Source organism: Dasypus novemcinctus, chromosome 19 (genome assembly GCF_030445035.2).
Source record: "Dasypus novemcinctus isolate mDasNov1 chromosome 19, mDasNov1.1.hap2, whole genome shotgun sequence".
NCBI classification, from domain to species: domain Eukaryota; kingdom Metazoa; phylum Chordata; class Mammalia; order Cingulata; family Dasypodidae; genus Dasypus; species Dasypus novemcinctus.
In genome coordinates this window covers 19,853,381-19,871,732 of record NC_080691.1, presented here as the reverse complement: position 1 = coordinate 19,871,732, position 18,352 = coordinate 19,853,381, and the positions used below count along the sequence as shown (strand labels likewise).

The following is an 18,352-nucleotide window of genomic DNA, read 5'->3' as shown; positions in this document are numbered from 1 at the left end:
CAAGTTGGATATTTATACTAGAACATTTCTCCAATACTAATGAGAGCTTTGCACTGCTCTTCGAGTATGCATGGTCTCCCTTTTTTTTTCTTTTGAGGTGCTGGGACCAGGGATTAAACTAGGACCTTGTATTTGGGAGGCCAGTGCTCAACTACTGAGCCACATTGGCTCCCGAGTTAGTTTTTTCATTTGTTTGCTTGTTTGGGGTTTTTTGTTGTTTTTTTCAGGAGGCACTGGAGACCAAACCTGGGACCTCCCATGTGGGAAGCAGGCGCTCAACTGCTTGAGCCACATCCAGTCCCCTGGTCTCCCTTTTGATCAGCTAAAACACTTTTTAATTGCCTAGATTTGGTGGTATAACATGAGATATTAGAATGGTTTTATCTTCTGTGTAAAGCTCATGTGATGAGAACAAAGCCATGGACAATACGGAAAACACTCAGTTTTAAGAGTTGTTTTACTTTGTCAAAGGCCTGCCATTGCAAAGTACCAGAAATGGGTTGGCTTTCACAAAGGGGATTTATTTGGAATAAAAGCTTACAGTTCCAAGGCTATGAAAAGTCCAAATTGAGGAATCATCAGAGATGCTTTCTCACCAAAGTGAGCTGCCATGTGTTGAAGCAAGATGGCCACCAATCTCTACTGAAGTCTGAGCTCAACTGAGGCAACCAAACATAGGGCTTATCTCTTTCTGGGCCTCCTGTATCAGCCTCTGCTGTTCTGCTTTCTTCCTGAGTTTGCTGTAAGCTATCAGGCATATAGCAGGGCTCATCTCCTCTTGAGCTGCTCCGTGGGCCCAGCATCTTGAGACCTCATGCTTAAGTGACCCTGTAGTTCTCTCTCTTACATGGCAGAATCAAACATGGCAGCTTCCTTTTCCTGTGTCTGTCTCTTTTTGTATATCCATTTATATCAGACCCAGTATGAGGGTGGAGACTCAACATGAACCATGCCCCACTGACATAGTCCAATCAAAAGCCCAAAGTCGATCTTATTAAGTAATCTAATCAAAGGACCCTCAACCAAATTTAATGCAATCAAAGGGTATTATACCCCCAGGAATAAGCTAGTTCAAAAATATAATCTTCTCTTTTTGGGATTCATAAAATAATTTCAAATTGCCACAAGAATCCAGCATTTTATTCTTTTGCTCTTAGCTCTAAAACAATGATTCGCATTTTTTCCATCCTTTTTTTTTTTTCAGATTTATTTTTATTTATTTCTCTCCCCTTATCCCACCGCTTGTTGTCTGCTCTGTGCCCATTCGCTGTGTGTTCTTCTGTGTCTGCTTGTATTCTTGTAAAGTGGCACCAGGAATCTGTGTCTCTTTTTGTTGCATCATCTTGCTGCACCAGCTCTCTGTGTGTGCAGCACCACTCCTGGGCAGGCTGCGCTTTTTTTGCACAGGGCAGCTCTCCTTGTGGGGCAGGCTCCTTGTGCATGGGGCTCCCCTACACGGGGGACACCCCTGCGTGACAGGGTACTTCTTGCGTGTGGCAGCACTGTGTGTGAGCCAGCTCACCACATGGGCCAGGAGGCCCTGAGTATCAAACCATGGACCTCCCATATGGTAGGCGAATGCTCTATCAGTTAAGCCACATTCATTTCCCTTCGTCCACCTTCATATGACATCCATCCTAAGTCCTTTAAATACTTATATGCCAGATAGCTCCCCTTCACTGTGGTTACCATTATCTTCACCCTCTGGCTAAAAAACTGGATGGAAATTTAAAGTACTCAGGTGAAAACCTAAATATGTCTTCATCAAGGCACTCATTCAATTGGAAACAACGCTCCAAAATGCTAAGATATCACTTGATTATACTTAAATCCAACTAACTGGTTACTCTTAGGAAAACTCATGATTCAAACTAATATAACACAACAAAAGGACTTTGGTCAAAGTCCTATAATAATTGCCACTTACTTTCAGGCTTTGCATCTGCTGCTGCATGGCGCATACTTTTCAGCTGGTTTTGTACTCTTTGTAGTCTCTGCACTGCATGAAATAACTTTAAAATATAATTAGATTCATTACTTGGTTAGTCTATCGAAACCTACTACTTACATAGGCAAGTTCCATATAATTCTTCTGATATAAAAGGAGCTAATAATAAGAACTAAGTAAATTACTGTGATAAACCCAAAATATAATAGGTTCTCTCAATACCTTCTCATGTAAAAAAAATTTGTTAAAGCTTTCAGAAATTTTTCCTTTAGTTATTTGTTGAATTTGGTGATTAAAGATTTAAAAATACTTGTTAAAGAAATGCATACACCATATTTTTCTTCTTATAAAATGTTTTCCTTAAATCTGAGGAATATCAACATTCTCATAAATGATGTCTCAGAATCAGAAAATGATCCTAAGTAGCCATTCAGAGTTTGGGCAATGTAGCTCACTGCAGCAGTGAAACTACTGTGATGCCAGGGCAAGCTTCAAAAGAGCCAAATATCTAAACTGCCAGCTAAGTAGAAAATGGAGCTGCATTGTCATACATTTCTAATGTGTAAGTCTACCCAGATTTTAAAACAGACTTTAATAAATAAGAGTAATACTGCCTACCTTCTGGCCAAATATATTTTTCCTTTAAAGCAAGGTCTAAAAAATGTGGAGTGTAGGTGACTTTGAGCCTTTTCATGATTTGATTATTGCCCAATGGAATAAAATTTAGAGGGTACTATGACAAATGGAATAAAAAGGATGTTTTCATAGCCCAGAATCTCAGGAAGCCCTTTAAAAGTTCTAGAAATTAACCTTACTTCTTAACAGCATAATGAATCTTCCATGATGCTGGGACTAGCTGAGTTTAAATAGTATAGAACCCAAAAGGTGATATTGTTGTTGCTGCTAGTGGCATAAAATACTCTTGATAGTAAAAGAGTAATTCCTCATGTTAACAAAGTGATGGAAATATGAATATCGACAATTCTAAAATTTTTTATATTCAAATTATCAGAAAGATTTCTCTCACGACAAGAATATAAACTTTTATGTGGATACCTGATTCTTTTGTTCCTGTTTCTGTTGTGCAAGAAATTCTTCCCTCTCTTTTTCAACTCGAAGTTGCCTAGCTATTTTAAGCATCCGTTGATGATTCTGAACTGTCTCCACCTACAGTAAGGGAATAAGTAGTACATGTTACTGTCAAGTTTGAGGAAAAAAAGCAGCATGTCACGTGACTCAGATACCCACTTATCGTTTCCCTTTGGTAAACAGTACTCCCTAGGGATGATAGTGAAGCTCTAGACTCCAGGTCCTTAAAAGTTTTGGGCTTCTGCCTAGGGAGATTTCCTTTCCGTCAGGGCTATTTGAGTCCATCCTCAGATATACACCACGCCTGGCTTAATCTCTATCTGCATTCCTAAGTCTTTTCAAGTCCTTGGGACTTGGGGCCAATGTCTTACAGCGTTAATTCTTGCCTTACCCTTTTCTTCAAACGTTCAACTCTCTTAATGAGCTGATCCTTTTCTTCCTCCATTGCACTGATATCCTAAAAAGTAGTAAAGAGGACATTAGCAGAGAAAGTATTCTTAGTCTGTAGAATTCAGATAAGGTGTTTTTTGTTTTTTTTTAGGAGGTACTGAAGATTGAATCTGGGACCTTGTGTATGGGAAGCAGGCACTCAACCACAGAGCTACATCTACTTACATACGTACACATCGACCATTTCCATCACTTATAAATAGGGCATTAAGGAACAAATATCCTCTTTTAGATGAAGAACATTTCTATCTTTCCCCCAGGGTTCTCTATGCAAGGTAAGTTAGTTGACAGTTTGCTGTACATCTAGAAAAGCAAATAAAACATAATGCAGGACAGCGAAGATACAAACTAGCACTTTTGTATTCTGAGTCCAAATAAGGGCAAACAATTTTTTTCAAAACTCTTCCATCACAGAAAGTGTGCAGGTCTAAATACATGAACAACAGCTGCTGACATCCCATCTGCTCTGTTAAATACCAAATCATAGGGGAGCAGATGTAACTCAAGTGGGTGAGTGCCTGCTTCCTGTGTACAAGGTCCCCAGTTCAATCCCCAGTACCTCTTAAAAACAAATAATAAAAAAACTAAAAACCCAACTCTCATTGGGAAGGAGATGTAGCTCACTGGTTGAGTGCCTGCTTCCCATGTACAAGGTCTTGGGTTCAATCGTCAGTACCTCAAAAAAAAACAATTAAAAAAACATATTCTGCCAATTTCCCATCAAAATTATTTCAAAACTATGATGTTTCTGAGACATAAATTTGTGTCTGGTTTTGCCAATTAACGAGTTTCCTTCCTGAAAACACTTTAAAAATAAACTGCGTTCTTTTTAACGAGCTCCGTACTACTTTTTAAATGAAAACAAACCAAAAAAAACCTTCCTAAAACTAAAAACCAATAGTTTAATTAAGTCTACAATACTAAAGACAAAAATACATGGTAGTCAGTACTGATAAGACTGGGGGAAATGGGCATTCATACTACTGGTAGAACTGTATTGGAGAACAATAGCAAACCTTTTAAAAATGTGCATACCTTCTGACCCAGTAATTCCACCTCTAGGAATCTGTCCCAATAAAATATTCATGAAAGGGCACAGACTTCCCTATAAGGAGTCTCATCGGTGCTAATTATATCTAAAATTTGGAAATGACCCAAATGTCTGAGAATTGTTAAATAAATGTGGAATGATACAATGAAAGTCATTAAAAATATGCAGAAAAATGTTTAATGACATGGGAAAAGTCATGATATGACATTATTCGAAAGAAGCAGACTACAACACTTACATATAATACAATGCCAAGAAAATTATTTAAATGTATTCATCAAAACATCAGTGGTGGTTATCTCTGGAGCACGGGATTATGAGTAAATTATTTTCTATTTCTTTTTAATCATATTTCTAAATATTCTACAAAGACTATAATCAAGAATATGTTAGTAATAATAAATAAAATAAAAAATACAGACTCTAATCTCTATCATTGTTAGTCTATTCACAGTGACATAATGGAGGAACAGGAAAAAAATACCTATTATTCTTCTTTCATGCTGTGTGATAAATGTCTTATGGATCTTTCTCCCCAACAAGACCTGAGTTCACTTTTCATTTCTAAGCCTCCAATAGACTCTCAGTGAGAACCTACCATGTACCATGATAGGCACAAGGAATACAGAGGTGAACAAGACACAAAGGCATGGTCCCTGCCCTCTTAATGCTTGATGGTAGTTGGGAAGGAGACATTAAGATAATCACAGCATTATCCATAATAACAAAAAATGAAAACAAAAATGAATAAACTATTCATACTGGAATATTACTGAGTCATTAAGAATCCTATTATAGAAAAATAACAATGGGAATATAATCACAATGTTATGATTAAAAATATAATCTACAAATGTATAGCGTGGCCCCAATTTTGTGTGCATGTGTGTGTGTGTGTATATATATATATGTGTAAACGTACATAAACATACACATGCAGGGGGAAAATATCTGAAAAGATATAAAACGAAATATTAACAATTGGAAGATTTTTTTCTTCTTGTTCTATATTTTCTAACTTTTCTATTATATATTTAATTCTCATATATATATAAAAAAAGACTCAAATATATCTTTTTTTTTTTTTTAGGAGGTACCATCCTTTTTAATTTTTTAATCCATGGTACTGGTCAGCATGATACATAAGAATTTGTAAATTTACTCTGGCCTCATTAATTTCTTCAGTAAAGAACTAGTAAAGGTCCTACAAAAAAATATCTGCCATTTGCTTTTACTAGCCCCTATATGGACTTAAGATTCACAAAAATGCTAAAATCTACTCTTATTCAAATCCAAACAAGTATATTTTCTTTTCTTTACCCTTCTTATTTCTGCTGTAGAAAATCCAGATGTCTTGAGCTGCTCACATTCTTTATGCAAAGTTTTAAAGGCTTCCATCAATTCTTCATACTAAAAAAATAAGTTAATAAACTAATGACTACATCCAACAGGCTTTTCTTAATTGGGTTACCCATTAACTTATAGTGATTACTTAAATCATTATAAGAATAGCATTAAAAACATATCAATTTAGAATACAAAAAATAGATCTGTATAATCTGGCCAATAAATATTCCAGCTTCATCTCTGGTACCCTTCCACCTCACATTCTATGCACTAGTTCTTTTGGTCTTTCAGTCCCTGGAACATTCCATGCTCTCACCTCTAGTCTGCACACCCTATTACCTCTGCTTCAAATAACCTATAGTGCCCTCACTCCTAACCTGGATAAATCCTACTCATTTTTCAGGTCTCATCATACCACTATCTTCAGAGAAGCGTCTCTGGTCCTGCAATGCTCAGAGTCAATATTAAGTAAACATTATAATTGCCTAGTAATTTGTCTGTTCTCCTTCCATTAGGTGGTGAAGGCCAGGAGGTAAAGAATCATTGATTTTGTATGCCTTTGTATCCCTGGGGTTAAGTGAAAATTTGCTGAATGAAGAAATCATAATTGTTACCACAAAACTTTTAAAAATTAGTTATTTTATATGAGCAATGATAGGAAATTACTAATACTTTTCTTGATTGATCATATCCCACAAATGCACAAATTATTCATATAACGTATTCTGAAACTCTTCATTTGGAAATACAAGGTGCATTTTTCATTAGGGTCTCTGCTAAATGACTGGCGAAATATGTAACTTATTTTACATACACTTCATATATGCTTCAAGAAAAATTATGTCCATTCTTCCCATTGGCTCTGAGCATAGTTAGTGAAAACTATTAAGAAATTTCCTCAAGAAAAAGTAGCTATTATCAAACTTACTGAGAGAGGAGGGTAGGGATGAGGCAATACTTCACATTTACACTTCTATATTTCCCACATTATTTCAGACCTTCAAAGGTAAGGACTGGGTCATCTCGTACTACAGTTCTCCCATGGCATCTAATTTGATGTTTGACATTCAAAAAGAATGCCCAATCTAAACCCTCTGCCTAATCAGGAAGTCCTTTGAGTCTAAGCCTAGCTTCTTTGCTTACCCACAATCTCTGAAGGGGGCTCACATGTCTTGATTTGTTTGGGATACTGGCAATTTATACCTTTTATCCTAGTGTGATTATTATCCTAGCTTCTTTCTCTCTGATTTCGATGATTAACTGTATAGTCTCTTTACTAATCAGTGGAGAGCTCTGCAAACACAAGCCCAGAATCTTACCTATTCATAATTCCTAAGTAATAAATTATTCTAAAATACCAATTTCAGAGTTCTTTCTATTTGCATACCCCTAAACTAGTATTTGTGTGCGAAAGTTAATATTTTAAGACTGCACAACAGCTGAACATTAGTTGATACTGTTCTATTTTGGTCCCACATTTGGCCCTACAGAGATGGTAACTACATTAAAGAAAGGGTAACGTATATTTGAATACGTACACTTTGAAATCCACTACAGATAGTTAAAAAATACCACTTATGTGCTATGTACCTGTTTATTAGTGTCAGCCACAGTTTCATCCTGAAGAAACTCACTTGGTACTTCAAGTTTTATTAAAAAACGAGCTAAATATGCTCTTTTCTTCAATTCATTAGTCCTCTGGAGAAGCCAGTGGAGTACTGGGTAAATTACAGGTTTACTTCCAATCACCAGACCCTGACGAAAAGTACTCCTAAAAAGAATACACACACACATACAGACAGAGAAACTTATCAGTAAGCCTAGGAAAGAGACAGTATTTGCTCAAAATCTAATCTTCAATTTTTTAATTACTTTCCATAATTTTTTTTTTTAGGAAGTAATGGAGACTGAACCCAGGATCTTGAACATGGAAAGCAGGTGCTCAACCACTGAGCCACATCCGCTCCTCAATGAGAGCTGATCTTCCCATCCATTTGTTCATTTGTTTTTAGAAGGCACGGGGCTGGGTGGGGGGGAGTCAAACCCAGGACCTTGTACATGGGAAGCAGGCACTCAACCACCTAAGCTACATCCACTCCTCTACAATTATTTTTCAAAAAACAAAACAAAGGCTATTCTAAAGTCAGTCTGTTTATTAACAACAAGCATAAAATTAGGCCCTCAAGATATCACCAGAGAACTTGGAGTTAGTTGTGTTGCAATGATGAACTGGTATAGCCAGCCTTAATACTGCACTTCATTGACTGGGCAGGGTTTAAATCACTTTTATTTAGAATGACAGATAAATGATAAAATATATTAATGGATTTGCCTGACTTTTTTATGGAGTGTGCGTGGAGGGGGAAGAACTGATTCACTTAAGACTTCTAAATGACAAAATAGTATTAAAAGTTTTAGGATTATTTTGAAATTCAGCGAGAGGCCATCAACTGAGGGACTCCAGATACTGTCTAAAAATGACTGACTGTGGTATGGCAAGGCTTGGATGTATTAAAACATATTTTTAAAAAAGCAATACGTGATCAGATTCTTACATGTCTGTAGCATTTCCTGGAGGTTTGTATTTAAGGATGCCAAGCAGGCTCAACATCCGTTTCGCTGTCTGGTCTGGCATCTCCTCTCTGATATCAACAACTTGCTAACAAATAAAGAAATAGAAAAAAAAATGTTATTGTTGAATATCTAACAAAAACAATATTTAACCTCACTGACAAAAAGGATTCTGCTAGTGCAAAACAGGCACAATGGTCTCTTCATAAAACAGATTAAGAATGGAGGCCCCTGATTCCAAATAAAGGATACACAAGTCAGATCAGGATTCACATTAAGGATGTTAACCTGATTTTAAAAAAAACAACAAAGCGGTCTCCAATGAAAAAGACCAGAGTATGAGAGACATGAGCTAACTTGCAATACAATGAAACCTTTTGTGGAAGCTTTTTCATTCCCTGACCAAATCTATTTTTGTCTGAAATTAGAGAAAAACTTTCTAAATAAGGTACAAGTAGATAATTCAATTTTGAGCTAGTAGAGAAACCATGAAGAGTATTTACTATTATTTTACAGTCATGGAAAATAAGGCCCAGAAAGCTTAAATAAAGTGTCCAAGACACATCTACTCAGAGGTAGAAACTGGCTTTCCCGTTGCCCTTTCTACCACAAAGAGAAAAGTCTTACCTTTGGGTCAATCTCAGCTAGAACATCATTCAAAACTTGTAATAGTTGCATTGGCTCCAGGGAATCAAATGTGATTAAATTATAGTTCTTCTTAAAAGGCTCCTTATTGAGCTTGTCCACAATGAATTTGATTTGATCACTCATAATTAGGTCTTGTAACTTTTACTGAAGAACAAAAATGGAGACCAAAATCCCTCAAAATTGGTAACAAAAGTTCTGGAAAAACATCAGTATTAAGTTCATAGGAATGAAAAGCTTAATTCTTCTGGCATACAAAATGCTGTCAAAAGGGTTAGTTTGCTGACAGAAATCAGATATGAAGAAAGCTGCAGTATATACTGTTGTATTTTGGGTTTCTTTTAGGTACCAGGGTCGGGGATTGAACACGGGACCGCACATATGGGAAGCTGGCACTCTACCACTGAGCCATACTGGCTCCCGTGGGCTGGCTTTTTCATTTGTGTGCTTGTTGTTTTTGTTTTTAGGAGGCACTGGGGACGAACCCGGGTCCTCTCATGTAGAAAAGCAGGCACTCACCTGCTTGAGCCACATCCGCTTCCTTACTGTTAATATTTAATATCAAATGTTTTTTTGTATATGTATCTGGGGTGACAGTCACTATCTGAATTAATATAGAAATATGAATAATAAATCCTGCCTCCTGTATACTGTACAGCTCTACAATTTCTCCCCAGAGGTAAAAATGTTAGGCTGCAGATATGCTTGCTTTTTTTTTTTTTTTTTTAAATAAGCATCCTATATATATAAAACACTGGGCGAGTTTTTCATGAAAATCCAGATTGCCAGCTTCTCATGAAAAATCAGATCTGGCAACCTTGTGCCCACATTTTTGTGTGGCTACAACCATCTCCTCAGTTTTGTTCTGATTCCCTCTACCAGACAATCTTCACCCATTTATGTCAGCAGCTTGGCACTGTAGGCACCCACGAGGCCGCCCTTGATTAATTCAGGTCTTCAATTCCTCTTGCTTGCAATAAGGCAACTGCGTCCAGTTTTGTGGTCCCTCCCTTTCCCCATTCCCAATCATTTGTTGGCCTCTCAATTGCCCACAAAATAAAGTCCAAACTTCTTGGACTTCAAGACCCTTTATGATCTAGCTCAACCTAGCCTTTTCCAACTTAAATTCCAAACTGTTCCCTTTCCAATAACCAATTCTTCAACCAGTTGAAATAATCACTGCTCCTTAAATAGTTTTTCCACCTCTATGCCTTTAGGTAAGGCTGTTTTCTCTGCCTAGAAAGACTGTTCCCTCTTCCCTCATCCCCAGAGGTGAACATTCCAACCCTGTTCACCAAATGCAATTTCCTCCAGAAAATCTTTAAGTCATCTCTTATCTTCTGCAAAGTAACAACTCCTTCCCCACACTCTACCTGAACATCTCTCCTAGTGTGACTTTTTATTTTGTCTTACTTATGTACACACTGGATGTTATCTACTAAACTTGTCTAAGTTCCTTAAGATAGTATCTGTGCCTAATTCCATCTTTAAAGACCCACTGTGTCTAGAACAGTAAATTCTTCCACTAGGCTGAATAAATTGGTTCAATGCCCAAGGCCAGAAAAAAACATGTGTCAGCCTAAAAGAGGGGTGAGAAAGATCATAGCTTTTTTAAAAAAGGATTATCTGATATATAAAATTGCCAAACAGCTTTACCAAGGTCCCTAGTGTTTCTTTCCTGCATGCAAATATCACTTGTTTAGTATGGAAAGAAGTGGTAGAAATATTGCAGGCAGGCATTTTTTTTTTCAAAATTCAAAAATGAATTAAAATATGAATTGCTAAAAACTGAAAGAAGGAAAAACTGTTGTAGTGCTCCCTAAGAGTAAAAACCATGAAATGGAAAATGGACAGATGCTATTTTACCAAAGACATTAGCTGAAGCAGCACACATCTTGCTCTGAAACAGGTGTTTTAAATTGGGTGGGTGGAACTGGATATTTAGAAAATATTACAATGTAAAGATACTTTCCTTTCTTCACATTCATAAAATTTTTAATTGACAATTATATTGTTAAGAAATAAAAAAGGAAAAAGGGTAGCAAATGTGGTTAAAAATTTGAGATTTCTTTTAAGCTATAAAAGGAAAACTTTTACATAAGTTAAAAAAACAAAACCCACATTGGATTTGCAAGCTTTCTACCGTTGAGAGATTTAAGTAAAAGCCCACGTCAGAACCTTTACACATACACATTCATACTTCATTTTAAATGATTTAGAAATGAACTATTGGTCTCTTCTTTTTTCAATCCTTGGATAAGTAAGTAACCAGATCACCAGACGGGGATGAGACACTAGTTCGCTTTCTCCGCCTAGTTGTTCACCAGCTTTCCCAATGGTCACTCATTAAGGACAAAGATGTACAGAACAGGCAGGCTGTCTATGCCTATGGGCTTTAGCGCTCTAAAATCAGCAAAAAGCAATTAATAATCCTCTTCCAGTGGAAAGTCACCACACTAATTCACAAGCACTTACCCACATAAGACACCGAGGGGGTGGGGGGGAGGATTAAAACCAGGACGTGCGTTTATCTGGCACAACTCGGGACAGGAACGACGCTGCCCTGGTCCCAGGCTGGCACCAGAGCTGAACCAGCCTCCTAGGACTCAGGGGAGGGGACAGGGGACCCCACAACCCGACCCAGGCTCCTCGCGGGGCAGCTCTGGGATCCCCGACGATTCCTCCCGCGGGGGAAGCAGACTGGAGCACCGTGAGGCCCAGAAGGGGCACGACCCCCGATCTGGGGGGCTTAGCTGCTGCGGCCCCCTCCCCTTGCGAGGTGCAGCACGGGGTAGGGGAGGGGGGCGGGGACTTCTCTCCTATTTCGGGGATCGGGGGAGTTTCCGGCCGAAGGTTGGCGAGGTTACCTCAGTCTCCACGAAACCACTTCCCCCCCCTCTCAGGATGAATCCGGGCTCTATTAGGTTCCTAGAGACCAGCTCCTTGGCAACGGTTACTAGGCTGAAGAGGCACGTCACTTCCGGTGGGGAGGGCCGGGCGCGTTTCCGCGGGGCCCCGGCACGCGCGCGCCGGGGGCGAGGCCGGAGGCGGGGAAAGGCGGCGCCAGGCGCGCTCGTGTCGGGCCCACGTGTAACGCGGGTCTGCAGTCCTGAGCCCGTGACGAGAGTCACGAGCATCTGGGGGCTGTTCGAAATCACAAGCCGTGACCGGGACTTTTAGACGCCCGACGAGAAACCTTCCCAAATGTCCAGCAGTTTACATTTTTCAAAGTACCATCTGCATTATTAACCTGTGCTAAATGCCTGTGTTGTTTGTTCGTTCATTCATTCATTCATTCATTCATTCACTCGCTCCCCAAACACGGCTTATGACTCTTTTGTGGGGGTTGGAGTGAGAAAGCATTTGGCCTGGGCTTGGAAGTCAGGATTTTGGCATGAGTATCTCCAAATTAGGTTATACATAGGACAACTGTAGGGTGTCTGGCAGGATTGCAAGAAGTCTTCATTCATCATATAGATTTCAGCTCCTGTGTCACATTATTGGGCCACATTGTACTGGGAATTAAAGTTATTTTAAATCCAGTAATTTTTTAATATCTAAGAGCCTGAAAAAAAAAAAAAAAAAGAAGTAAATGGCCTAAGGCTTCTTTTGGTTTCTGAGAGCCTCTCTTTAGGCATAGGTAGAATGAATTAAATCCTCCTTAGGGCTGACTGAGGTTCACATCCTATGTGAAGGGCAAGGATGAGGCTCAGAAGACTAGTGGAACCAGCTGGTTTGGAGGTGACCTTGGTAAATGACATTTTGAACCCACCCTTATTTAGTCTGGAGACCACTTCACTTGGTGATTTCAGTTTGCAAAATGTAAATACATAAAATCCAATTCCATACTGAGGCAGTAAAATAGGGAATCAACAGATGGATCTGGAACCTGGCAGGAAGCCCATGTCGCTGTGAATACCCTACAAGATGGCTACTGGAAGACCCTTGAGAAAACTCCTATTCGGAACGAGATTTCCTCCAGAATCAAAGCTATTCTGGCCCTCTTCCCCCCACCCCCTACCCCGCCTGGATCAATATGCAAATAAACCTGAGGATTTATAATCTGTAATGGGGAAGTGTAGTCTGTAAATGGCCCTCTTTATCACTCTTCAGCCCCTTCCTCTCTACCTGGGACCCATGATCTGTTATTTTATCCCATTTCTCTTCTCACCATTCCTTAGTAAATTACTGGCTAACTAACCTGACTTGCTCTCGAAATTCATTTCTTGTAGCTTAGCCAAGAACCTACAAAAAATCCGACAATACAACCTGAAAACTTAGTTGTCTGCACAAACATCTTGGAAGAAACCAACAGCAATTTTAACATCCAACTTACGACAAAACATGAAGGATGCGCCCAGCACTGTGCTCCCATGGAGCCAACCACAGTCTAGAGGGCGAGGAGGGCCAGTGAAAGGGGCACCTTCAACACAAATGTGATAAATGCCATAACAGAAGCACCCAGTGATGGGGCGCCCCAGAGGAAGGGTTCCAAGTTTATTAGGAAGGGAGAAAGCTGTGCTATCCAGAAAGGTTCGGCCAGACAAAATGATGTTTAAGGATCAGCAGAAATTAACCAAACAGGAAAGGGGAGAGTTTTCCAGACAGGGGGAAAAGAACGTTCAAGACGGTTCCCCTTGCTGGTCACCTCTGACTCAAGAAACACCTAAGACGGGTCCCTGCCCACAGATACTCATCATCAATTGGGGGCAGCAACACTTAAAAGCCTTGCAAAGCTAAATAAACTTAAGCAACTCTTGGAGAAACAATAAAGAATTTGTACGAGGGATGTATAAATAACATCCTGTCGGGTATGCTAGGAGCTGCTGCTGATTGCCTGGGTTTGAATCCTGGGTTTGCCACTGTTAGCTGTGTGTCCTTGGGAAGTTACTTCACTTCCCCAGAGGTTTCCTCATCTGTAAAATGTGGATAGAATTAAGACGCGGCTTGGGGGCTGGGGCGGTTGGTATGAGAAATGAGTTAATAAAGTACCTAGAATGGAAAGAATTACAGACATTTTACTTTTTCTTTTTTTAAAAATGATATGGTTAGATTTGCTCCCTCTCCAGGGTCTACAGATGCAGGCTGTACAAAGACAGAAGTGGCTTATCTAGAAGTTTTTGTTCCTCCTCTGACTGTTCTTATATAAACACTCTGCTTTTCAGTTAGAAGAATGCAATCCAGCTCAATCCAAGTAAGCAATGGAATCCACTCTTTGCCCTCAAGCTTGAATGGAAGTTATGCTAGATAGGGTTGCTCTGAAACCCAGAAAGAATTTGAGGCCAGTCAGCATGCTTCCTGAGATGGTCTTCTGAGAAGCTTCTATTCCATCTTCAAGCCAAGAAAGAGGAACTATAGAGAGTCCTGCACATACAGGGTCGCTGCCCGTCTTCTGGTCCCAAACAAATGGGATTTGCTATCCCAAAGATAAACCCCTGGATGGATTCATCCAAGAGTCTAAGAGGAACATCTCAGGAACAATTTTGCAATGGTGAAATCTTGCGGGTTACATCTCAAGGCAAGTCACGTGTCAAGAATTTTAGCTGCTATGTTGAGTCTTCTCTGTAAGCCTCCAAAGATGCCTTTTGGTTGAAACATAGCTGACATGTTTAGTAGGTGGAGGGAAGTCCCAGCCAAATGAGACAGCCTTTCTGAAAGATTCCCACTCTCACCCCATTCTCAACTGCTTTCTTTTTTTAAACAATTTTATTGAGATATAATTCACATACTCATTTAAAGAGTACAGTTCGATAGCTTTCGATACATGCCCATAGTTATGCAATCACCACCACTACCTAAAGATACCCCCAAAAGAAACTCAGCTCCCCTCAACTGTCATCCTGCATTCCCGCCACTCCCCCAGTCCTAGGCAACCACTGATCTACTTTCCATGTCTATAGATTTGCCTATCCTGGAAATTCCATATAAATGGAATCGTACAATATGTAGCCTTTTGTGTCTGGCTTCTTTCACTTAGTTTTCAAGGTTCTTCCATGTTGCAGCATGTACCAGTACTACATTTCTTTTACTGGCCAAATAACATTCCATTGTACGTATTACCACATTTCATTCACCAATTCATCAACTGATGGACATTTGTTTCTGCTTTTTGGCTATTATGAATAGTGCCGCTCTGACCTTTCCTGTGCATACTCCCATTGTCTTATGAATAAAGATTCTGTTGGCTAAATCAGGTAAGCTAGTTATTTACATAGGGGACGGTAGAGAGGGGCAGCCATTCAGTCTTAGGGTTTGTCTCTTCTTTTCATTTCTTCTTTATTTTTGGCCTCTTGGGTGCCCATGGTTGTAGACTACAGGGCCTAAGATGTGGATATTTTAGCAGTCTTGCTTATGATCACAGATTGTTATTGTAACCGACTCATTACTTGCCACCAAAGCTCTAAAGTCCCCAACCTGCTCCTTGCTGAAGCAAGTTGCAAATGTTCACCACCTTCCAATGGAGAAGAAAGGGTGAGAGATGACAGAGGGACCCACAGCTACCTCTCCCAATGCCTTTATTTAACTTTGTAGCTACTGTAAGGATCACCCACAGTCATGAACCTCTGCATGGGTTAGAGAGGGGGAAAAAAATCACTCTTGGCCAAGTGTATTTTTTAATACTCAATTTGGTACAAGTATAAATAAGATTTCATTATTTTATGTAATTGTAAAGTTCAAGGATAGTACTACCTTCAGCTTGGTCTAGGAGCTCGGTGATGTTATCTTGACATTCTTTCTCCTTTCATCTGTCTCTCATCTTTACTTTCCTCTCAATAGGTCATGAGTGGCAACAGGCTTACATTCTGCCAGTCTAGCAACCTCAGTCAACATAGACCTTTTTCTCCAATAGTTCCAGCAATATACTCAGGGCTGACTCTCATTGGTCTGAAGCACATCAGACTATTCTTGAACCGATTGCTGTGGCCACACTAATAGACTAGGGGAGGGTAGTCCCCCCAAAGAGAGAGCTGGATTCTGTTACTAGAGGTAGAGATGTGATGCCAACAAGAACAATGGATGTCCAGTAGAATTGGTCAGAGAAAGCAGTTTTAACAGAAGAAAACCGAAGAAGAAATGAGGCTGTACTTATTGTGGGGGAGTATCTGTGTTAGTGAGAACCTTCTCCCTGACTGCCTGCCAACAAGTTATCTCTTTTCAATGCTAGGCTTCCATCGTGGGCCAAATGAGGCCTTGGGTTACCAGCAGACCCTCCAGGCCCCCACAGAATCTGCGATGCTGTGAGCATAAGGTCTCCAGCCCCTTCTCATTTCAGAACTTCCAAACAAGAACTTTCCTATGCAGTGTACAGAGAAGCCAAGCCAATTTTCTGTTTTTGGTATTAAATTTAGACCTTTCATCCTGACCATGAGATATTTCTGGATTCTGCTCGAGTATTCAGTGAATGCCAGTTTCCAAGATGCTATCCCATCTGGGGCTACTCTGCACACTGTGCACTTTATCTCATCCTTTTAAGACTGGGAAAAAAGACCTAGGCTTGGGAACAAATTCGGAAGTGGGTTATTCTGTTACCCACTAATTGCCATTTAATGCTTTTGCCATCTAGGTTACTTGGAGATGAAAGAAATTAAATTTAAATGGAAACCTGAATTGAGTTTTGCAAATATTCTGAATTGTCTCTGCTCTGGTCATTTAATTTTGTGGGTTTAGTAGCAGTATGTGCTTTCTTAAAGGGGGTAAAAAGATTCAACAGAATGGATAAGATTCCAGGGGCCTTATTAAATGTGTGCCTGGTCAAACACATTTTGTCAAATAGATGCTATGGTTTGCAAAGACTTGAAATCACTGATGAGATTAGAGGGCAATACAGTGTATCCAAAATAATATGCAGTTCATATTAATTATGGGTACGGATTGGTTGCCAGTATGGATTGAAATGTAGGATGCACATACCATTCTTAATGGGCTCAAATAATAATGCCATCACTTACTGAGTGTTTACTGTATGTCAGGAACTTGCTAAATACTGAGTGTTTACTGTATGTCAGGAACTTGCTAAATACTTCACATACAAGCCAGAATGTATTAAAATATTTATTTGTGTGTGTACTCCTTCTGTTTCCCCTCTCCTTTAAACAATTTGCATTTCCTCACCTCAAGGATTTTTGCAGGTTGAAAATCAGAAGCTGTACTTCCTGTGTTTTACAAAGGCCTAAAGTCTTTGGGGGAGATTATACTGGTTGCTCCCAGGGAAGGAGAAGAGGGGACTTATATCAAGAATAAAAAGAGAGATACTAAGAAGAGTGAGAAACAACCATGGGTTGAGCCATCCTGAGCAGTTCCCAAGAAGGGAGAATACCCCAGGGAGGCCAAATCCTGAGTCCAGTAGCTTCCAGTCTGGCCAAAGCTTTCTTTGTCCCAGATCCGACATGAAAGTACTAGTGCAGTTGTGCTGGAAGGGACCAGGCCACCCGGGGTGTTGGGTGGCCAAGCAGTCCCCAGGGTTGGCCACTGACAGAGGTCTCCCCAAGACATTCCCGCTGCAAAAAAAGCCCAGTGACCCCAGGGGTGAGGTGCGGGAAAAGGATACCCGATAATGATTGAGATTCTATTTCTCAGGGAACTGTGGCTCCGAGTTGGATTTAAATTGCTTATACAATAAAATGCACTTCCTCTTGCAAATCTGACTTACAGACTAAAATTGATAAACTGGGTGAGCATCCCGGCAGGGTGAAGATTGCACCCTCTGGGTAATTGGAGAAGAGCCTAATGAAGGGACTATTTTTAGTGGTGTGGGCAGGGTTTAGGGAAACCAAACAAGGGACAGCGCACCTCTGGGGCCAGGAACAGAAGGTGGCCATTGCAGTCCCTAAACCTAGAGCAGCCAGAAAAAGGAACGGGCCCCAGGACCCCAAGAGAGAGGCCACAGGGTGGGGGCTGGCTAACAGGAGCCTTTGGCTGAAGGCTGCAGCCAATCCTGACCTTGCTGTCCTCCCACCCGCTGGTCCCCTGCCGGCCTCCCATTGGCTAAACCCACCTGGGAGCAGCTGCCGTCATCTGTGCAGGTCATCCATGCCTCCTGGGACACAGGGCAGGGAAGAAAGTGGCAGAGTGTGGGTCTGCAGGGCAAGCTGACTGGACTACACACTGCTCTGCGTGGGACAGCCAGTGGTAACACCCTCTCCGGCTCTCTCTGCCTGCAGGGGCTTTGCCAAGGAACCCTGTCTCTCACCCACAGGGGCTAATGGTCTGAAATCCAAGCCCACACCCCGTAACCAAAGAGTGGAAAGACA

General features: G+C 40.3%; 1 protein-coding gene across 4 annotated transcripts in view; it reads right to left on the bottom strand.

Annotated features, from left to right (window-relative positions):
- IFT81 (intraflagellar transport 81) overlaps positions 1 to 12,083 on the bottom strand; it is a 137,558-nt gene extending 125,475 nt beyond the window's left edge. The window contains exons 1-8 of one of the 4 annotated variants that reach the window (XM_071209788.1): positions 11,969 to 12,083; positions 9,084 to 9,248; positions 8,441 to 8,544; positions 7,476 to 7,656; positions 5,859 to 5,948; positions 3,429 to 3,494; positions 3,005 to 3,115; positions 1,928 to 2,012 (exon numbers count right to left, since the gene is read on the bottom strand). In XM_071209788.1, coding sequence (XP_071065889.1) covers positions 1,928 to 2,012; positions 3,005 to 3,115; positions 3,429 to 3,494; positions 5,859 to 5,948; positions 7,476 to 7,656; positions 8,441 to 8,544; positions 9,084 to 9,227 — 781 coding nt within the window. In that variant the 5' untranslated portion in view covers positions 9,228 to 9,248; positions 11,969 to 12,083. Of the gene's footprint in view, positions 1 to 1,927; positions 2,013 to 3,004; positions 3,116 to 3,428; positions 3,495 to 5,858; positions 5,949 to 7,475; positions 7,657 to 8,440; positions 8,545 to 9,083; positions 9,249 to 11,576 lie in introns of all 4 variants that reach the window. The other 3 variants (XM_071209790.1, XM_071209789.1, XM_058281363.2) reach the window with 3 other exon arrangements.
- Between the last annotated feature and the right edge of the window lie 6,269 nt (positions 12,084 to 18,352).